The following is a 23,889-nucleotide window of genomic DNA, read 5'->3' on the forward strand; positions in this document are numbered from 1 at the left end:
GTCTACACACGATCGGAATTTAAACAACAATCAAATTTTGTTGTCAGAAAATTTTAGATCCAGCTCTCAAACTTTGTGTGTCGGAAATTACGATGGAAAAAGTCTGATGGAGCCCACACACGATCGGATTTTCCATTGGAAAGTCCGACCGTGTGTACAGGGCATTTCAAGGCGCTTTGCAGGCACTATTTTTAGCGCTGTAGCTCCTGCAAAGCGCCCCAGTGTGAAAGGGTTTTTAGATGTGAACACAGGCCATTGAAATGATTGGGAATTTACTTGTGCATCTTGGAGCTGCAAACTTCAAGCAGAAAATCACTTAGGTGTGAATGCCAGGGTCGGGACAAGGGGTGGGCAGAAGGGTAAGCTGCCCTGGGCACTGTGGTATCATGTGAGGTGGGGGCACCATGACCAGATTAGGGGAGGGGGGATTTGTGTTGGACGGGGGATTTGGGGGACAGCGGGGAGTAAGAATTGTTCTACAAGGGGAAATTGTTTACAAGGAACAATGATTTTGGGGGATTTGTATTGATGGGGAAGAGGATTTGTGCTAGAAGGGGGTATTTACAGTGGTGTGAAAAAGTGTTTGCCCCCTTCCTCATTTCCTGTTCCTTTGCATGTTTGTCACACTTAAGTGTTTAGGAACATCAAACCAATTTAAACAATAGTCAAGGACAACACAAGTAAACACAAAATGCAATTTGTAAATGAAGGTGTTTATTATTAAAGGTGAAAAAAAATCCAAACCATCATGGCCCTGTGTGAAAAAGTGATTGCCCCCTAAACCTAATAACTGGTTGGGCCACCCTTAGCAGATAACGTGCAATGAGGCTTTTACAGCGTCCTGGAGGAATTTTGGCCCACTCATCTTTGCAGAATTGTCCTAATTCAGTTACATTAGAGGGTTTTCGAGCATGAACGGCCTTTTTAAGGTCATACCACAACATCTCAATAGGATTCGGGTCAGGACTTTGGCTAGGCCACTCCAAAGTCTTCATTTTGTTTTTCTTCAGCCATTCGGTGGTGGACTTGCTGGTGTGTTTAGGATCATTGTCCTGCTGCAGAACCCAAGTTCGTTTCAGCTTGAGTACACGAACAGATGGTCGGACATTCTCCTTCAGGATCTCTTGGTAGACAGCAGAATTCATAGTTCCTTTTATCACGGCAAGTCTTCCAGGTCCGGAAGCAGCAAAACAGCCCCAGACCATCACACTACCACCACCATATTTTACTGTTGGTATAATGTTCTTTTTATGAAATGCAGTGTTCCTTCTAGGCCAGATATACTTGGACACACACCTTCCAAAGAGTTCCACTTTTGTCTCATCGGTCCACAGAATGTTGTCCCAAAAGTCTTGGGGATCATCAAGATGTGTTGTGGAGAAATTGAGACAAGCTTTGATGTTCTTTTTGCTCAGCAGTGGTTTTCTCCTTGGAACTCTGCCATGCAGGCCATTTTTGCCCAGTCTTTTCCTGATGGTGGAGGCATGAACGCTGACCTTAACTGAGGCAAGTGAGCCCTGCAGTTCCTTGGACATTGTTGTGGGGTCTTTTGTGACCTCTTGGATGAGTCGTCGCTGCGCTCTTGGGGTAATTTTGGGCGGCCGGCAACTCCTGGGAAGGTTCACCACTGTTCCATGTCTTCGCCATTTGTGGATAATGGCTCTCACTGTGGTTCGCTGGATTCCCAAAGCTTTGGAAATGGCTTTATAACCCTTTCCAGACTGATAGATCTCAATTACTTTCTTTCTCAATTGTTCCTGAATTTCTTTGGGTCTCGGCATGATGTGTAGCTTTTAAGGATCTTCTGGTGGACCTTACTGTGTCAAGCAGCTCCTATTTAAGTGATGCCTTGATTGTGAACAGGTGTGGCAATAATCAGGCCTGGGTGTGGCTAGAGAAATTGAACTCAGGTGTGGACAACCACAGTTATAGTATGTTTTAACAAGGGGGGCAATCACTTTTTCACACAGGGCCATGATGGTTTGTATTTTTTTTCACCTTTAATAATAAACACCTTCATTTACAAATTGCATTTTGTGTTTACTTGTGTTGTCCTTGACTATTGTTTAAATTGGTTTGATGTTCCGAAACACTTAAGTGTGACAAACATGCAAAGGAACAGGAAATGAGGAAGGGGGCAAACACTTTTTCACACCACTGTATGGGTGTTTGCACTGAAAGAGGTGATATGGCAGAGAGGGGAGGGAATTGGTGCTAGGAGGGGAAACTTTTTTTGAGGGGGGGGGGGGGGGATTTGTGCTAGTAGGGATGATCAGGGCATATTTGTGATAGGAGGGAAAATGTGGGAGGGGGAAGATTTGTGCTAATTTGTAATTGGAGGAGGTGGAATTTATGCTTAAGGGGTTAGCATGCTGACACATGCATCTTTGGGAGGGGGTCGCAGTTTGGCATGTTTGCCCTGGGCTCTAGATGACCTTGTCCCGGCACTAATGGGGCCTGAAATGCATTTGCTCTGCATATTTCCAGTGTGTCACGTTGTGCTGTTTTATCTTTACATGAGTTGCAGTGTTTCAGCCTATTCATTTTTAACTGGGTGTTCAGAGCAAAAAGTGCATAAACATACAACACACAAAATGCAATGCACAGTGTTGTGTTAATGGGTCCTGAAAGCTAACACAGTAGAGATTCAGGTAGCTCAATGTTAAAGGGGCATTCCGGCCACTATTTATTTATTTTTTTAAAGTCAGCAGTCACTGTAGCTGCTGACTTTGAAAAGGACACTTACCTGTCCAGCGAGCCCGTGATGACGGCTGCCCAAGGCCGATCCGTCCATCTGGTCGACTGCCGGCGCCTCCATTTTAACGAAGGGAAACAGGCAGTGGAGCCTTGTGGCTTCACTGCCTGATTCCTACTGCGCCTGCTCGAGTCGCGTGGCACTTTGTGAATGGCCCCGTTGTTTTCTGGGACACACACATGTCCCAGAAGGCAAAGGGACGGCTCGCCGAAGAGGAGGAAGCACCGCGGAATAGGAAGAGGCAGATTAGGAAGACTGCCTAGCAACAGGATTTCAGGTAAGTAAAAATTTTTATTTTTTTTTTCATTTAAGAATTTTAATGCCATTTTTTATTTTAGGGTGGCCCTCCACTTTAACTTCTATTTTTTTCCTTAGTGCTGTGAAACAGTAAAATTATTTAGGGCATTTTCTATTGAACCTTTTAAAAATAAGGATATTATTCCTAACAAGCTGCCTTGTGCTTCTTAGACACTGGATATGTGTAGAAAAGCTTGTCATGGGCTCGTCATGCCATGCATAAAACAATAGCTCTTCTTTCCTAATTATGACAGTATTGTCTCAGGAAGTAAAAGGGTTATTTAAAAATTAAACATCTGGTAATATGAATTAGAAAGTGAAACAACTTATTTAGGAAAGAAAGTTAATGAACTTGGATCTCTGATTCATCAGCATCTGCTGCCTATGCCATACAATTGTCATTGTTCAAAGCATTCAGTCACAGACTTCCGATCGGGTTTGGGGTGATAAGCAGCTGTTACAGGAAATCAAAAATAATAAGAATAAATGTAACTTCTTAAATGTCAGCCCTCCTTAAAGCTGAACTCCAGGCAACCAGCTGAATACATGTAGTCAAGTAAAATTCACAGATCTTATCCTTCTCCCAGGAATTAGGAGTTTCAATGTGTATGCATTCAGGCAGGCCCTTGCACCATATGGTTTTGGTAAATCTGAAGACAAAAATCAGCAGAAAATCTGATAGTGTGGATGGTGCATTACACTCCCAAAAAATATATATAATAAATTGAAGACATATCACCCCAATTTAGTGATATTCTTTGGTGGAAGACATGTGCAAGTCGTTTCGGTCCGAATGTTAATTCGGACAAATTTATATATATATATATATATATATATATATATATATATATATATATATATATATATATATATATATATATATATATATATATATATGTATATATATATATATATATATATATATGTATATATATATATATATATATATATATGTGTATATATATATATATATATATATATATATATATATGTATATATATATATATATATATATATATATATATACAGTGCCTTGAAAAAGTATTCACGCCCTTGGATTTTTACCTATTTTGTTACATTACAGCTTTTAGTTCAATGATTTTTTAATCTGAATTATATTTGATGGATCAGAACACAATAGTCTAAGTCGGTGAAGTAAAATTAGAAAAATATATACATAAAACTATTTTTCAAAAATAAAAAAATGATAATTGGCATGTGCGTATGTATTCACCCCCTTTGTTATGAAGCCCATAAAAAGCTCTGGTGCAACCAATTACCTTCAGAAGTCACATAATTAATGAAATGATGTCCACCTGTGTGCAATCTAAGTGTCACATGATATGTCTTACATATACACACCTTTTTGAAAGGCCTCAGGGGCTGAAACACCTAAGCAAGAGGCACCACTAACCAAACACTGCCATGAAGACCAAGAAACTCTCCAAACAAGTAAGGGACAATGTTGTTAAGAAGTACAAGTCAGGGTTAGGTTATAAAAAATTATAAAAATCTTTGATGATCCGTGGGAGCACCATCACATTTATCATAACCAAATTGAAAGAACATGGCACAACAGCAAACCTACCAAGAGACGGCCGCACACCAAAACTCACGGACCGAGCAAGGAGGGCATTAATCAGAGAGGTAGCACAGAGACCTAAGGTAACCCTGGAGGAGCTGTAGAGTTCCACAGCAGAGACTGGAGTATCTGTACATAGGATGACAATAAGCCATACGCTCCATAGAGTTGGGCTTTATGGCAGAGTGGCCAGAAGAAATCCATTACTTTCAGCAAAAAACAAAATGGAACGTTTGCGAAAAGGAATGTGGGAGACTCCCAAAATGTATGGAGGAAGGTGCTCTGGTCTGATGAGACTAAAATTTAACTGTTTGGCCATCAAACAAAATGCTATGTTTGGCGCCATCCCAAAACATCCCATCACCCAAAGGACACCACCCCCACAGTGAAACATGGTGGTGGCAGCATCATGCTGTGGGATGTTTTTCAGCAGTCGTGACTGGGAAACTGAGATGAGGGAAAGATGGATGGTGCTAAATACAGGGATATTCTTGAGCAAAACCTGTACCACTCTGTGTGTGATTTGAGGCTAGAGGTTCACCTTCCAGCAGGACAATGACCCCAAACACACTGCTAAAGCAACACTTGAGTGGTTTAAGGGGAAAGATGTAAATGTGTTGAAATAGCCTAGTCAAAGCCCAGACCTCAATCCAATAGAAAATCTGTGGTCAGACTTAAAGATTGCTGTTCACAAGCACAAACCATCCAACTTGAAGGAGCTGGAGCAGTTTTGCAAGGAGGAATGGGCAAAAATCCCAGTGGTAAGATGTGGCAAGCTCATAGAGACTTATCCAAAGCGACTTGGAGCTGTGATAGCCACAAAAGGTTGCTCTAAAAAGTATTGACTTTAGGGAGTTTTTGTCCTATTTGTTGTTTGCTTCATAATAAAAAATCTTCAAAGATGTGGGCATGTTCTGTAAATTAAATTATGCAAATCCTCAAATAATCTATGTTAATTCCAGGTTGTGAGACAACAAAACACTAAAAATGCCAAGGAGGGTGAATACTTTTGCAAGGCACTGTATGTAGCAAAGTCCTGGGGCCTTGAAGTCCAATGGAGACCTCCAGAGATAGGGACAGCTACATCCTTCAGTGTAGAGTAGCTTACAAGGCATGGTGGGTGTAATTCATGATGAACATATGGGCACCAGACACTTTTTGACTGCAAAGAGATTTATTGTCTATTAACAGAACTGTGGGAGAGAGGATAAGGGCCAGGAGGCCCTTAGGTAGATGTAAAATGAATTGGCAGACTCTGAGACTTTTATAGGTAGACAGCTATACAGGTGAAGGCCTCTAGCCAGACACCCCTTCTGTATAGGCAGGACTGCTGTCTCCTATAGCATCTTGTAGCTGTTACCAACGGTAAAGGTATTCAACTATCTGCAACATGAAAAGTTCTCTTTACCCTACACTCACTCACTGTGGGTCTTCACTCAACAAGCTCCCAGTCTCTCACTAGACTTCAGATCCTCTAGCCACTGGATTCCCTGAGCTTTTTCACTGTAGCACTCAGTATCTTCCTCAAGTGTCACCCCAGCTTCACTGCTGGGTCCCTGGCTTGGTACTCACAGATACTCCTTAAGCTTCACCCCTGCTGACACTTTAGGTCCCCGGCTTGGCACTCCACAAAAATGTACACTTTTTTGGTGAATAGTTAGAGGTACTGTGTACCCCATACTCATTCACATGGGGGGGCAGGAGCTGGGGGCCCCCTTGTTAAAGGGCGCTTCCATATTCCAATAAGCCCCCTGCCCTCAGACCCCCATAACCACAGCCCAGGGTTGTGAGGAAGAGGCACCCCAAGGTGCTTTAGGGTGGGGTTAAGAACTTGTCCCCCCCATTTCCTGACCTGCATGCTTGGATAAATGTCTGGTATAAATTTTTGGGGTCTTTTTTTATGTTGATGTGGGGTTCCCCTTATGCCGCGTACACACGATCGGACTATCTGGCGGAATTGGTCCGGCGGACAATTCACCCACGTTCACTGGGTGATGTCACATGGTAACCCCGCCCCTTATGATCTCACAGCCCCAGGGGGATGTCGAGACTGTGACATCATAAGGGGCAGGGTCAACATGTGACATCACCCAGTGACCCCGCCCCTTATGCCTATATAAGTCGCCGCACAACGCGTCTCTGGCATTGGTGCCGGAGAGAGCGTCGTGTCAACATCGGAAGAAGGAAGAAGAAAAAGGAAGAAGAAAGAAGAAGATGGCAGCGTCAGTGACAGAACCGGGCCAACGGTAGTTAAAGAGCTGGAAGAAGATATCAGAGGCCTGGCAAGAAGAACTGAAGAGCGGGACAAGTCCCCCGAAGTCGGAAAAAGACCCCCAGATGGCGGAAATGACAAAGGAGAAAGCCGGGCTCCTCCGCTAGTAAAAGATCAGTAAAAGAGCAGAAGAGAGCGGAGGAACCTGGCGAGAAGACCCCCGAAGACAGAAGAAGACCCTGGAGCTGTCTAATAAAGTATTTTAAAAACCTGTGTTGTTTTTTTTTTATTAACACTTTTTCCCCTCAGGTGAATGGGTAGGGGTACCTTGTAAGCCCCATGCCCACAGACCCTGACAACCAACGGCCAGGCTTGTCTGGAAGAGGTCCTTGTCCTCATCAACATGGGGACAAGGTGCTTTGGGGTGGGGAGCTGCAGGGCCCCCCTTCCCCAAGGCACCCCCAATGTTGAGGGCACATGGCCTGGTACGGTTCAGGGGGGGGGGGCGCTCGCTCGTCCCCGCCCCTTTCCTGATTGGCCGGGCTGCATGCTCAGATAAGGGTCTGGTATGGACTTTGGGGGGACCCCCACGCCGTTTTTTCAGCGTAGGGGTTCCCCTTTAAATCCATACCAGGCAACGGGGCTTGCGAGGTGTCAATCTCGTCGATGGAGGTGGCGACATTGACTTCCATTCGCTAGTCCCGTCTACCTGGAGTCACGTTCAAAATTAATGTACTTTACTCAATGTACGGGCAAGTCCGTTCATTTCAAAAGTCCGGCGGACCTCCGCCACAAGTGTCCGGTCGGTGTGGGCGTGTGTGGACAAGTCCTCTCGTTCGAAAAGTCCGGTGGACCTCAGCTGCAAAGTCCAGCGGTTTGTCCGCTGGATTAAGTCCGCCGGCTAGTCTGATCATGTGTACGCGACATTAGAATCCATACCAGACCCTGAGGGTCTGGTAAGAATTGTTTTTTTTTTCTATTGCTGGCACTTTTTTGTTTTAATTTCAGCTCTCAACAGGAAAGCCTGCTGACAGCTGATGAATCTTTGGGGTGGGGAGCTGCAGGGCCCCCCTTCCCCAAGGCACCCCCAATGTTGAGGGCACACGGCCTGGTACGGTTCAGGGGGGGGCGCTCGATCGTCCCCGCCCCTTTCCTGATTGGCCGGGCTGCATGCTCAGATAAGGGTCTGGTATGGACTTTGGGGGGACCCCCACGCCGTTTTTTCAGGGTAGGGGTTCCTCTTTAAATCCATACCAGGCAACGGGGCTTGTGAGGTGTCAATCTCGTCGATGGAGGTGGCGACATTGACTTCCATTCGCTAGTCCCGTCTACCTGGAGTCACGTTCAAAATTAATGTACTTTACTCAATGTGCGGGCAAGTCTGTTCATTTCAAAAGTCCGGCGGACCTCCGCCACAAGTGTCCGGTCGGTGTGGGCGTGTGTGGACAAGTCCTCTCGTTCGAAAAGTCCGGCGGACCTCAGCTGCAAAGTCCAGCGGTTTGTCCGCTGGATTAAGTCCGCCGGATAGTCTGATCATGTGTACGCGACATTAGAATCCATACCAGACCCTGAGGGCCTGGTAAGAATTGTTTTTTTTTTCTATTGCTGGCACTTTTTTGTTTTAATTTCAGCTCTCAACAGGAAAGCCTGCTGACAGCTGATGAATCTTTGGTTGTTAAGGATGTGTCGCCCAGCTTCCTGGCCCACTGCTTAACAACCAGCTATTCTTCACATAGAATTTGAATCGGTCGATAATTTTTAGACCGATTCGAATTTGAATCGTTCAGAAAATTTGTGATTCGTTAGAAAATTAATAAACTAAAGTAAACAAGACTAAAGTAAACTAAACAAATTCAGAAACTAATCAATGGAACAAAATTAGTAACATAACAAATCTATCCAAAAATAAATTAAACAAATTTTTCCATTTTACACATGTCTATTTGGTAGTAGTCCATGGTGGAAGATTTCTAATACTGTGGGAGATTTACCCTTACTGGAGGCACATGAACTGTGGTGGCTTTTTTTTTATGGATACTTTTTCACTGGACACTCCAACCAAATTGGATCATACTGTACATGGGACTGTTTTCACGTTTTTTAATTTTTTTATTTATTTACTGCACATGATATATGATGATTGTATAATTTATGAGCATTGTTGTGTATATGCAAATTCTGAGTCAGCACTTGGTAAATGTTTATGATGTTTTTGGGTATACATATACATAAAACAAGCGTAAGGCTAGATGACTGGGTCAGAGCAACTCCAATACTGCAGCCCTTACGGGATGTCTCCAGTTTAAAGTGGTCAGGACCTACCAAAAGTGGTCCATGGAAGAAAACCCAGCTAACTGGCACAAGCTTTTGGGTGGGCAAGGCTCACTGATGCATGTTGGGAGCGAAGGCTGGTTCATGTAGTCTGACCCAAGAGAAGTTATTTTGATGATATAACCATGCTGTGGACATGTGCTAAATTATTTTTGTATTTGTAACAAAATCAGATCAAAATAAAATTATTATTAATTAAATTAATTTGAGTTATATAGCTGCCACTATAGTGTTAAGCCAGTATGGCCCTATGGATCGATATTAAAGATAAACCAAGTGCTGTTTCTATGCTATACATTCAAATGCACCTATATTTACACCCCCAAGTCACATGGGGTATTTCAGGAAGTTAAGAATGGGGATATACTTTCATGGGATTGTAAAGCAACGTTGCCGAGAGTAGATGACATAGACACAACATCTTATGGAAAGGGCTGACAACACACAGACCATGCCATGAATCAAAGCAAAAATGCGCAGTGACGTAATTAGACTGAAGATTTCTACAGAAGAGCACAGGTTAGAAAGATTATAAAAACAGCACTATGTACATTGTTTAGTACATATTTCAATGAAGCATAGCGCACCCCCTAAATGACTGGGATCCTCCACCCTGCCCAGCCAGGGACACTTAAGGCAGAGAACAGCCCGTGACTTTGTTGTTTTTTGTTTATTGTGGGATAATAACTTGGATAGGGATGGGAGATTATGGAATGCTTACTTGACTTAAGAACAAATTTCAGGGACAACTCTTCCTATATACAGTCTCTATATACAATCTCTATATACAGCTCCTCTTCTTTTTCCAGCACTGACCTGCTTACATAACCCATCTGGAACACTGTGAATTATCCAACAGTCACTCAGTCAGATGAAGCAATAGCCCATTTTAGGCAGAAACTCAAGGCCCCTTGGTTATATAGCAAAAGCTCAGTGTCCAGCTTTTTTGACTACTGATCCCAGCACCACCTCTTAAGGCACTGCCAACCCACCTGGCTGCAGCTGTCCCTTTGACTAGCCCTCAATCTCTTCACTAACCCCTCCTAACTTCTCCCCACAGTCCTCAAAACTGACACTCACCAGACCACCCAGCTGACTCTTAGTAGATCTCCTAGGCTTGCTGACCTGCTCCCGCTGTCCTCTCTCCTTGCTTCCATGCCACCAGGAAGGGTCTGCAGTAATATCACAGTCCATTATTAGTAAAAAAAAAAAAAAATCAATCAATATGCGCTTATTGCGATTTATTTACCAAAAATATGTAGAAGAATACATACTGGCCTATACTGAGGAACTTTATTATAGCAAAATGTAAAAGATATTGTGTTTTTTTCAAAATTGTTGCTCTTCTTTTGTTTATAGCACAAAAAAAAAAAAAAAAGCAGAGGTGATCAAATACCACCAAAAGAAAGCTCTATTTGTGGGAAAAAAAGGACATAAATTTTGTTTGGGTACAGCGTTGCATAACCGCACAATTGTCAGTTAAACGAATGAACGTCATCACGCTCTGAACGATCGGATTTTCCGACAACTTTGTCCGACCGCGTGTATGCAACACCAGTTGCAGACAAAATCCGCCGGAAAAAATCCAACGGATTTTGTGGTCGGAATGTCCAATTGTGTGTACAAGGGCTTACTCTCCCATAAGTAGTGAAATGATTCTCCACCAACAACACATCACACTGGGCATCTTACTCCCAGATACAGACCACCAAATTATACGTGGTCAAACAGCACTCAATCAGCCAGCAGACACGGTCAGACTCCCAATAGACTTCGTTTGAAAGAATGCCAAGAAATGTCAAGAAATGTTGGGCAAATGCCCACTAAAGTTTCTGTTTCTTTTGATCTTTTGTTTACATTTTTGTAGATGTCCAATCATTTTGTTGTCTGAGAAGATAGTTTTTCACTGTATATGTCTTTAGTTCTTAGGGTTTGCAATCCAAAGAAGGAGCAACCATTGCATGTCATTGTTAAGGGTTAAAAATTCGTTTTGATCTAGATGCTTCATAGCACATCCCTGCCTGGATTCTCCCACTCTGGGATTAAGCGAGGCCAAAGGGTGAGATGTGTAAGAGTAAGTAGAATCAAACTCCCCCGGAAGTAATTGGCAATGGTGACATCATGGACCTTCCAGCAAAATCCTAGGAATGGTAGAACTTATGGAAGAAGAGACACTTCTGTCTCTTCTTACATAAAATATCTCCTTCTGCCTGCTAGCAGAATTTTAGTAATTGTACACTGACATGTGTAGTGAGATGCGGGAAGTAAGTGCTGCAAAGTAACTTCTGTGTAGGAGTTACTTCATCTTGACCCAGCTGATCAAAGATGGCTGAAGACTCCAGATCTAGAAGAAGGGATGAGAAGGTGAAGTTCTGGAGATGGAGTGGGCATGGATGTTGCGTTGCTGGAGGACAGAACTTTACAAAGAAAGTGTGCCATAATGTGCAAATATGCTGTGTATTTCCTGTGAGGTCAAAAAGGTAATTTTCACTTTAAGGTGACCTCCAACCCCTGGCTAAAATAAAAATAAATAGTGTTTGAATAAATACCATTCTAATGTGCAAATGCCATAAATATGCAAATATGCCAAAGTAATAACAAAGGCACTTTAAAGACATTACATAAATTGTACAAAATATTTAAAATGTGCAAATATGCAAATAAATAACTAAAAATGAATACTAATTTATCGATACAAAAATGCATAACCTGTCTTCAAATCACGTTATGAACTTTACATTAATAAATTACTGTTTGTTTTTAGATATTTATTGGCATATCTTTTATTTTTTTGCATATTTTATGTAATGTATTTAAAGGCATGGTGCATTTATTATTACCTATTATTATTTGTGCATATTTGCACATTTATTCCATCTGCATATTGGAATGGTATTTATTTAAAGGACCAGTGTTACAATATTACATTTTTACTGAGTATTATCACAATGTATTTGACTGTGTTGTTTAGTGCAGATGAAACTATTTTTAGCTTTCTTTTTAACACAATTTGACATTAAGCACAGCTATTTTAAGTGTTTTCACTCCAGATAAAGTGTTAGGCCTGGAGAAAATAAGTAAGACTAAATAAGCTTGTAAGTAAGTCTGAGCAATTATAATATAAAATACTACATATTCAAATTTTTGCATAAGGCCAATGAGGAAAGGTTCTCTTTAAGCCTATTGGTGACCATTTACAAATATTAGACAAACATTGAGTTCACAGTTCTGTCGCTGGTTCAACTGATTGTCTTCATGCATATTTTCAGGGAGAGGGAAGACTAGCTGAACCAGCATTGGAACTTTCTTTTCTTATCTTGGGAAATGATATACTGATCTTTACATTTGTAGGATATGTTTTCCCAAGGTGCAAACATTACAACTCTAGAGCTTTTCAGTGACATTAATAAGTATATTAATTGTCATGGTTGAACTCGGAAAACCACCTGTGGCCTCTCCTCCCCACATCTGATAAACAGCAGCTCTCCGCTGCAGCTGATCCAGCTGCTTCTTTAAATAATTTGACATCTTAATTGGTATTTTTTCATATGTGTCCCTGCCCCCTTGTAGTGGTCTCTGTATGTCAGAAAACCTTATCACTTTTTAAGCATTGGCCTCAAGCTACTCTCTTCTTTGCTGCCTCAGCTAAACAGAATAAGGGCTCGTTCACATGTGTGGCAACTATTATTCTGCGATGGATAACTTTTCAGAGGGTTTTTGATAGGTGACGAGGAGACAATATGTCACCTCCTCCCCACCTGCTTTAACCCTCAAAATACTGAACACGTTGCTTGCAGTTACAGGGTGGTTGCAGAACGGCCCCATTCACTTGAACAGTTCGTGTTTAGCGGCAGTACCATCTGCCAAATATGTAATGCCATTTCAAATTTGCCTCTGTCAACTGCCTGCTTTTTTTAATGTCACCTGCAGTAATCAGCCCTTAATGAACTGGCAGGAGTTCAGATACTGACCATATTTTGTGTTCTCCTTGTGTACAGATTCTGTTTGTGGCCCAACATAAGCCCAAGAGCAGTGAATTTCTGCTTCTCACACTCCCTCTCAAACATTCTGATGGAAGCATAAAGTTGCACACTTCTTTCTCTTTGTTCTGCAGATGGAGAATCTGTCACTCTGTGTCTAACAGCAGCCAGCTGTCTCCAGCTGCTCACAGCAGCCTGAATGAATAAACATATGCTGAATGCTGCATAGGCTGCTTGGGGCCCATTCACACTATCCTCCTTGCTGTAATGTGTTGTAAACTCACATATTACTGCAACATGTAGTAGAGGACTGTTAATGTGTTAGTGCGTTGACTGATTTTTTAATAGTACCCCAACACATCTTCACCGTGTCCCAAGATGTATAAAAATACAGTAGGTCCCTTTTCCCTATATAAGAAATTATCCGACAATCTGGTATGTTCCAAGTTCCAAATTATTTATTAGGCTACATTAAAAGCGGCACAAAGTGACTAACATGTTTCGGCCAAAACAAACTTCTTCAAAGCAAATCAAATGCTTTGAAGAAGTCTGTCATGGCCGAAACATGTTAGCCATTTTGTGCTGCTTTCAATGTAGCCTAAAAAGGATTTGGAACTTTGAATGTACCGGGTTGTTGGCTACAGGGACGCTGTTAGAAATCGCGGTGCCTCATACAGTCTACCTGACAGGCCCCCCCTCCTCGGTCGGAAGAGACTGAGGACATTGAATTATCAGTCTCTTTCTCTACAGACTCAGGTGTATGGATGAATGAAAAGGAAGCAAGGAAGCACTCTGAGGCTTCCTGCTCATTTACAAACTGAATCATAGTGCTTCAGTGATGAATGGACACAGGAGTGATTGATACCAAATGAAGGGGCCAGCAAATTACAGATTTACTGGCCCCTTCCCCCTCTTTCCATCCTGAAATATTCCTCTGTGTACCCACAGCAGCTACCAGTGGGAGAGGAGGGAACCTAGCAGTGCTGCGGGGGAAAGGGGCCCACAGGGGGGATCGGACAGAAGATGTAAGGGGCGCATGTGCTAGAACCAATCACCCTGTAGCGCAGCCTGAGATAGATAGAGGAGGAGAAGCCAGTAGCGCTGCAGAGGGAGGCAGAAGAGAATCAGTAATGCAATAGGACAGTACAGCCAGCCCTCCTGCTCACCAGGTGCCCAGGCCCCCCTTTTGAATATCTGGGGCCCAGGCCCAGTACAGGAGGGCTGGTTGTACTGCCTTATCAGTGGCCCTGGCTGGCTAATTTCTTCTATAGATTGATGCCTTGGGAGTACACACTCCAGTCATAAGAAATGGCCCTCAGCAATCTATGTGGTAACAGACCAGTTGAGCTTGGGTAAAGTTTCTTCAGTTTGTCTTTTTTCCCTATCTTGGAGGATCTCCTTTTTTCCTTATCGTTCCCTATTTTCCCTACTCTAAAGACATATTGGTAGGTTAATTGGATTCTGTCCAAAATTGGCCCTAGTATATGAATGGGCACCTTGGATTGTGGGCTCCTTGAGGGTATGGACTGATGTGAGTGTGCAATGTACAGGGATAGGAACAATTGTAGACACTCACTCAGGTTGAATTGGATGGACTGGTGTCTTTATTCAACCTTACTAACTATGTAACTATTTGTAGACTATTCATCTGCTTAACACAGCATGCTGTATTGTACCTCAACACTCAAAGAGTAATGCATTCTGGTATGAATGGGCCCTTATTCTTTGTAGTTTCAGCTCTTGAATGTCAACTTGAAAGTATGGTTTGAAGCAGTTTCCCAACTGGGGTTTCTGTAGAATACTAGGCTTCCAAGATAGGTCCCTAGGTGTTCTGCCACAATCTACCTATCAGTCACAGGCAGCTGATGGGTAAATCACTTCCACATGCCCATGCACAGCATTGTGGTAAGCAATACATTTTTCCACTGTTTTCCTGCAGCCCCTCCTCCCCACCAGTCCTTCCCAATTGCTTGCATGTGACATCCACTGGGATGGGGAGGATGGGCTGGTGGGAAACAGTGCTCCAGGAGAGGACTCATCACAGACAATTCTCTGTCATGCTCTGCATATGAAGAAGACCGCTACTGTGCTGTGCCATGCTGTGTGCCCCATGATGTGCAGTGCTGTGTGCTCCATAAATTGCCCCATGTAATGTGCCCTGCTGTTTGCTCCATAATGTGCCCTGCTCCCATCTAATATGCCCTGCTCCCATTTAATTTACCTTGCTCCAATTTAATGTGCCCTGCTTTCATGTAATGTTCCTTGCTCCCATGTAATGTGCCTTGCCCCCATGTAATGTACCTTACGCCCGTGTAATTTTCCCTGCTCCCACATAATGTGCCCTGCTCCCAAGTCCATATTTTTTTTATGTTGAACGTTTATGTTTATATATAGGAAGCATCACCAAGATATTTTAAAAAACCTGTGAATTAAAAATAAATATTTAATAATGGACATATCCATATTTGCATACAAAATTAAAATGTATTACTTTTCTATCCTATGGGAATTTATTTATTAAGAGCTGTGGAAGTTCTGCTCCAGTTAGTTTTTTCTTATTCATTCGACTGGAAAGTAAATATGAACACATCTTCATTGCAGAGTTAATTTAATATACAGCCATAATATAAATGAAAGAGCCTAAAACCTTACATTTTGGTATAATAAATGCAAACCTACAGAAGTCTAAGGTCTCTCTCAGAGGATTGAGGTGAACCGTCTACAGAGGTAATTCCTCAAAGACCCTCCACATCTGCACAGACTTCTTGACTAGCAGTTTGGGAAAGGTCATGTGACCGATCAGCATGATTATCCACATTACAGCAATAGGTTAAGTGTTAAGCGTTTTCTTTTACTTGTGTTATTCAAATTGAATTTCAAAAACTCAAGGCTACCAGAAAGAAAGTACACTGTTAAAATGAATATATAAACTTTTTTTCTCAAAAGATTTATAATTTGATTTAGCCATTCTTTTGATTCACACACAACACCACACTGTAGTTGATAACAGTAAAACCTTACTTTTTGCCTTATACTGGGAAAATCTGCAAAGTTCCAGCAGTACATTGAACATGAGTGCACAAGCAGTGGTCCAGCAGTGGATGAGCATTTGCCACGATGTCTGTATTGATGTGGATGATCTTTGGGGACTGACAGCAGGACATTGGTAGGGCCTGGTTGGGGCTTTCTATGTCATCTACCAGCTCATTCTGCAGAGAACCAGCAGTGTGATGATGCTCATTGTTTGATTCTTTACATATTTTTCAGATAAGCCCATATACCAGGGACTCTCCACAAGCATGTTGGGTATTCTTGGAGGAGCGTTAGTGGCACTTCTTATATTATCAGCTGCAGTGATTGCATTTCTGATGAGAAGAAAAAAGAAGAAGAAGAAGCATAAATCAGACACAGACAGTGACACGTGAGTGGATAACTGCTTCAATAACTCCCAGAACAAATATCAATGCCAAATACATTATTCAGAACCTCTTTAGCACATTAAAGTAACATTGATGGCACAATAAATATCATAATACAAGTGTAGGACCCTCAGTGTTACTAGGTGAGGTAAATTTAGTATGGCTCCTTTGTGGGCAGAGGGGCAGGGGTTAATTTGGGTTTTGATTGTGCAAGGAATGTGGGTCTGCTACCTCCCCCTGTTTTCTTGAACTTTGTGGATAGTTCTAGAATCTAGTGGGTGGAGGCGCAGAGGCTGCAGCCTGAATATTTGTAGTTCTCCCCAATCCCTGGGGAGGCGAAGCCCAGAAGGTGGGGAAACAACCCACAAATACTTAGGAGCCTGGCAGTCTGGGAGCAGAGTCCAGGATCCAGATGTTTGGAGGGGACCCTGTGCTAGGGGCTCTGCCTCTGGGCAGAAAGAAGGCCAGGATAAAGAGAGAGCGAGTGGAAGAGAGAAGGAGCAGCTAAAAGCCTCACACCCTTTACTAGCCTCAGCTAGGTTTAGCTGAAGCCAACCAGAAATCAAGACTCAGCCTGTATACTAGTGTGCCCATGCAGCAACCTCTTGGATTCCAGGAACCACTTAAAGGGAGTAAGTAACTTCCATTTCAACTTACCCCAAGCCTGTATAGGGAGGACAGTAAGATGCAATAACTTACATGTCTGGGACTAGGGGACAGGCTAGAGCCAGTGCAAAGTAGTCAGAAGCATCATATCTCTGGTTTGGGACAGTAGTAGCCAGATGCTTTTGTATTCCTGTCAGGAGCAGCACCTGCATCTTCAGTTTTTGAACCTTTTGTTGTCATTGTAGCTGCATCCCCACTTCCACGGGTAGACAGCATAGTTGGATTTAGTTCTCAGCATAGTTACCTAGTTAAATAATTAATCTGTTTGAAAAAAGATACAAGTCAACCCAGTTCAACCAACATAGAACAAAATAAAAACACTCACACACCCACACACAAATAGAAAACCTCCATATACATTATCATATACCCGCAGTTGATCAAGTGAAAGGTAAGAAGCCCCAATAAAGCATGATCCAATTTGCTACAGATGGCAGAAAAATGTCTTCCTGATTCCCCAACAGGCAATCAGATATACCCTGGATCAGCTTTCCCTATAAATGTTAGCATCCAGGTATATTATGTGCATTTAGGAAATAATCCAGGCCTATTTCCCACTGGGCAATTATACCCCATTCCTAAACAGGCCAATTTTCAGCTTTCAGCACCCTCATATTTTGAATGATAATTGCTCATTCATGCAACACCCATATGACATTTGTGTCTTTTTTTCAGACAAATAAAGCTTTCTTTTGGTGGCATTTTATTACCACTGGCCTTATTTTGTGCGCTATAAATGAAAAAAATTTTGTAAAAAAATTGCATTTTTCTTCAGTTTTGTTTATAAAATTTAACAAATTAGTAATTTTTCTTTATAAATTTTGGTCAAAAGTTATACTGCTACATATCTTTGGTAAAAACAACCCAAATAAGTATAAGTATATTTTGTTTGGTCTTTGGGAAAGTTATAGAGTCTACAAGCTATGGTGGCAATCATTGAAAATTGATCACACCTGATGTACTGACGGCCTATCCCATTTCTTGAGACACTTAAGCCGCGTACACACGGGCGGACTGTCTGGCCAACTAAGTCCATCAGACAATCCGACGGACAGTCCGTCCTACTTTTGAATGAACGGACTTGACCACACACGATGAACAGACAGTCCGTTGAAAGCTTGCGCGATGACGTGTACAGCACGTACGACGGGACTAGAAATAGGACGTCCAATACTCAGCAATGCAACCTTCCGCCGTGTAAATCCTTTCTGAGCATGCGCCATACTTAGTCCGTCCAACTAGCCTACTCACGAGCGGACTGTCCGCTGAAACCAAAGTTGGACGGACTGTATTACGGAAATTCCGAAAGACTTAGTCCGCCAGACTGTCCGCTGAAAAAGTCCGCTGAAGCCCACACACGAGCGGACTGTCCGCTGAAATGTGTTTCAGCGGACTAAGTTGGACAGACAGTCCGCCCGTGTGTACGCGGCTTAACAAGCCAGTAAAGTAAAAATACCCCATAAATTACCCCCTTTTGGCAAGTAGACATTCCAATGTATTTAGTAAGAGGCATGGTGAGTTTTTAAATTTTTTCCCCACAATTCTTTGCAAAATTAAGATTTTTTTTTAAACACAATTGTCATATTACCAAGTTTCTCACACACAGCATATGCAAACTTGCAACATCACCCCAAAACACATTCTGCTGCTCCTTCTGAGTATGGCGATACTTTGTGTGAGACTTTTACACAGCGTGGCCACATACAGAGGCCCACATCCAAGTAGCACCTCCAGGTGTTCTAGGAGCACAAATTACACATATAATTTCCTGACAAACTATCACACTTTTGAAGGCCCTGGAACACACTCCAAGACAATGAAAAGGCTCACAAAATGGCCCCCATTTTGGAAAGAAAACACTGCAACGTATATTCCATGAGTCATTATGAGTCTTTTGAACATGTCATTTTTTTTCCACAAGTTTTTGGAAAATGTGGACAGAAAATGAAAACACATTTTTTTTTTTTTTTACACAAAGTTGTCCATTTATAAGACATCTTACACCCCAAAATACATTCTGCTACTCCTCCTGAGTATGGCGATACCTCATATGTGAGACTTTTACACAGCCTGGCCACATACAGAGGCCCAACATTCAGAGGGCACCGTCAGGTGCTCTAGGGACATAAAATTACAAATCTAATTTCCTGACTATCTATTACACTTTTGTGCTCTGTAGGGCACTGATAAGCATAGATGAGCATTGATGTGGCACGGATGAGGCATGGATGTGGCATGAATGACCATGGATGAGGCACAGACAAGGCATGGATGAGCACTGCTGTGGCACGGATGAGCACTGATGTGGCATGAATGTGGCATGAATGACCACGGATGAGGCACGGATGAGACCAGATGAGGCACAGATGAGCCATGAATGTGGCACGGATAGGCATGCATGAGGCAAGGATTAGCACTGATGTGGCACAGATGAGCACGGATGAGGCATGGATGTGGCACAGATGAGCAATGATGTGGCATGGATGGGCATGGATGAGGCACAAATGGGCAGGAATGAGGCACAGATGAGGCATGCATGAGGCACAGATGAGGCATGGATGAGGCACAGATGGGCATGGGCGAGGCACAGATGGGCATGGGCGAGGCACAGATGGGCATGAATGAGGCACAGACTAGGCACAGATGGGGATGGATGAGGCATGGATGAGGCACAGATGGGCATGAATGAGACAAAGATGGGCATGGATGAGGCACCTATGGGCATGAATTAGGCACAGATGGGCATGAATGAGGCACATATGGGCCTAAATGAGGCATAGATGGGCATGGATGAGGCACATATGGGCATGAATGAGGCACAGATGGGAATGGATGAGGCACAGATGGGCATGAATTAGGGACATATGGGCATAAATTAGTCACATATGGGCCTAAATGAGGCACATATTAGCATGAATGAGGCACAGATGAGGCACGGGTTAGGCACGGGTGAGCATTGTTGCTCTCTCCCTACTCTCCTTCCATGCTGTACTGATCAGAGTGTGCAGCATGCAAGGAGAGGAGAGAGTTGAACCAGACATGTGCTGGTTTGTTGACAAGTGATCACTCTGTCATTGGACGGAACGATCATGTGGTAAAGGGCTGCTGTCATTGGCCCTTTACCCCGATACTTGATGCGCCGTGTCCAGATGACCCAACGGTCACAGACATTCCCAGGTGCACATCGGAAGCGTGATTCTGAGAGGACATTATTGTACGTCCTCCTAGAATAAGCCCACCGTGCTGTAGCCATCATTTGGCTATGGTCCAGTCAGCAAGTGGTTAAAATAATCTACTGAGTTGGCCAGAACCAGCTCTATTCCAAATTTTCACAGCTCTTACTGTGAAGAAGCCTTTTCATATTTGGAGATTAAATCTCTGCCCTCCTAGTCCCCTGTGATGACCTTAATTTGAATAACTCTACACTGATGTTGCTTGTTTCCCCTCTTAATCTCCCCTTCTGAAGAGAGAACACAGTAAATTCAGTTCCGCTAATCTTTCCTCATAGCTGAGCTCCTCCGTGCATCTTATCAGTTTGGTTGCTCTTCTCTGCACATTCTCCAGTATAATTTTTGGGAACTGGTGCCCATAACTGAACTGAATATTCCAGATGAGGTCTTAATAAGGATTTGTACAGTGGTGAAATTATATCTCTCTCTCTGGAGTCCATACCGCTCTTAATACAAGAAAGGACTTTGCTCGCTTTGGATACCGCAGCCTGGTATTGCATGCTATTATTACGTTTATGATCTACCAGAACACCCAGATCCTTCTCCACCACTGATACCCCCAGAGACATTAGCAAGTTCTCAAGTGTTCATCCAAGTTCTTCAGTTCTGGGCATCCCATGCATCCCTATGCCCTATCCAAGTTCACCCCTTTAAATAAACAAAACAAAATCAGAACAGCAAATATGTAACCCAAAAATAATTGTGCGCTTAGTGCAAAAGGATGATTAAATATTCTGCACACAAAGAAAATCTAAAAATAACTACTTCAAAAGTGCACGTAACCACAACAGATTAACAAATGTATCTTCATTTTACACATTTAGTGGATTAAATAGGGATTATCTCTAATCTGCTCCTTCTCTGTGGCACAGTTGGTCATTAGACTCTTAGCTTTTGATGGAAACCTGTTGTTGCCCCATTTGTCTTCCCTGGGACCTGCTGTTTACCTGTTGATATTGCTGTTGTTTTTCCTTTCATTCCTGGGTTCTGCCATTAGCATGTTGCTACTTACTGGTAGCTCCTTCATTTACAATCCTTTCTGGCTTTTCCTGCACTCTAGGACTTCCTTTTGACATACCTGCCTTAGTTATCTACTTGGATGAGCTTTGTTTAAGGATGGGCATTATCAAATGCTTGCTTACTGATTGGCCCATACTCTGACAACTTTGGGATTCATTTTGCTGTCTCTAGGGCTTGGCCCCATGCTTCTTTGTTGTTGTTGCTGTTCCTATCAGTCCTGTGTTTTGAGTGTTCCTTGTTAACCCTGTCTTTGCCTAGTTTCAGTTCCCTGTATTCTAATCGTCTTTCTTATTTTCCTCCCTGTTTCTGCCTGCTCTCAATCTATGTCAGCAGTGTTGCTTTTCTACTGGTGATCTTGAATCTGCTACTTCCTAACCTCTGAACTGCCTTTGATCTGATGCCTTGACCATGCTAGTAATCCACTGCCTCTTATCATTACTATGTTCCTCCTGACTACCTCTGTTCCTCATGCTTTGGCTTTGGCAGCCCTACTGACAGACTAAGGGAAGGGGCAGGAGAGAACACATGGAGGTAGCAGGACTTGGATAGGTGGGGGGGGCAGCATGCAGAGAAACTGATCCCTTCCATTTTTCTCCTGCAGCAGCTGAATGCCTGCATGAGGGAGAGAAGAAGAAGCATGATTTCTGTGGCTGCAGGGGAAATATGAACAGGCCCCTGGAGTTTGGGGCTAGGTCACAATTGCGACCTCTGTGACCCCTGTAGTCAGGGCAGGATTTAGGGTGGTGGGGGCCCCTGGGCTTGAGTCACTTTCGGGCCCTACCTTCTATACATTACCGTATATATATCGGTGTATCACGCGCACACCAAGTTTAGGAGGGAAGTTTAAGGAAAAAAACTTACATTTAAATGCCCGTCAATGCAGCCTTATCAGTGTCCATCTGCAGCCTTGCCCATCCACCTGCAGCCTTGTCCAGTGTCATTGCAGCCTTGTCAGTGTAGCCTTGTCATTTGCAGCCTTGCCCCAGTGTAATTTGCAGCCTTGTCATTGCAGTTTTGAAGTTTAAAAATGGCGCCGCCGAGATACAGAGTCCTGTGTATCTCGGTTGCTCTCCGGTCCTCTCAGCGGTGTAACGACATATTCAGCGACCCATCGCAGTTTGATACGGAAGTGACGTTCTGTCGCCTCCATCTTGGTACACCCCACACACAACCATAGTAAGGATACACTAATAAGGGGTAAAGCGGACATGTTGTTACACCCACCGGAGTTTTTCATTTTACACGTATTTATAACAGTAAAGTCAGTTTATATACAGGACTTAGAACTCCGTCTGACTACTTAGATCTTGAATCACAGGTTTGCTAATCTGACAGAAGTTCCCTGCTTTTAAAATTCAACATCTAAGCAGTCAGACGGAGTTGTAAGTACTGTATTTCACTCTATACTATCTTTAATGTTATAAATACGTCTAAAATGCAAAACTCCGGTGGATGTAACAACATGTCCCCTTTACCCCTTCTTAGTGTATCCTTACTGTGGATGAGTGTGGGGCGTAGCAAGATGGCGGCGACGGAACGTCACTTCCGTAGCAAACTGCAATGGGTCACCGAATATATCATTACAGCAGCTCTCGGGTCCTCTGCCAGTCCTGAGCGGAGCTGAGAGTAGCCCAGTGTACTCGGCTCGGCTCACAGTCACGCCCAGTCCCTGTGTTATGTCCATCATAGGGCGGGACTGGGCGTGACTGTGAACCGAGCACACTCGGCTATGTATCTCAGCGGGGCCCATAGGCTTGAGCCCAGTCAAGCCCAATGGTAAGTCCAGCCCTGCCTGTAGTTACACCCCTGACTGGATATGACCTTTGCTTACCTGACTACTCCATGCTTCCTAGCTTACCCTTGAAAACTGTCTTTTTGTTCACATCATTTAATCTGATGAAATTCTTTGGTGCACGGGAGTACAAGCACATTTGTATAAAGTGTCCTGGGAAAGTGAGTCCTGATTCTTATAAAAAAATACTGTATATTTATGATAAAAGATCTGATGATGCAGAATTAATACGCCACAAGAAAGGACAATAAAGAACCAGTTGTTCAACTAAATGAAGATGCAATGCCATTTGTTGAATACACAATAAATAACATGGGTCCCCTGCCTATCCACACACTGATCAGTCTTGGTCTCCTACTAATGCATTTGAGACCTTTAACACAGGTATTTTGCATTTTGAATGGTTTATTTTAATATTCCCCACACATGCAAGGTTCACAGGTCGGAGATAAAATAAACACTGTTTTAATACTATGTAATCTGTTGTTTTTCTCTTTTATTTCTGTCTTCAGAGTAGATCCTCCTCCATCACATAAACCAGCACCTCCACCAAAGAAGAGAACAGAAGTAAAAACCCACATAACTGCTCAAGACATTCAGGTATA

At 43.0% G+C, this 23,889-nt stretch overlaps 1 protein-coding gene across 2 annotated transcripts in view; it reads left to right on the forward strand.

Moving 5' to 3' along the window:
• NECTIN1 (nectin cell adhesion molecule 1) overlaps window positions 1-23,889 on the forward strand; it is a 440,283-nt gene that overhangs the window by 300,868 nt on the left and 115,526 nt on the right. For both annotated transcript variants that reach the window (XM_077457381.1, XM_077457383.1), the window contains exons 6-7: window positions 16,425-16,578; window positions 23,797-23,884. In XM_077457381.1, the coding sequence (XP_077313507.1) occupies window positions 16,425-16,578; window positions 23,797-23,884 (242 nt within the window). The remainder of the gene's footprint in view (window positions 1-16,424; window positions 16,579-23,796; window positions 23,885-23,889) is intronic.

Source organism: Lithobates pipiens, unplaced genomic scaffold (genome assembly GCF_037356315.1).
Source record: "Lithobates pipiens isolate NorthernLeopardFrog02 unplaced genomic scaffold, aLitPip1_a1.2 Scaffold_27, whole genome shotgun sequence".
Classification (NCBI taxonomy): domain Eukaryota; kingdom Metazoa; phylum Chordata; class Amphibia; order Anura; family Ranidae; genus Lithobates; species Lithobates pipiens.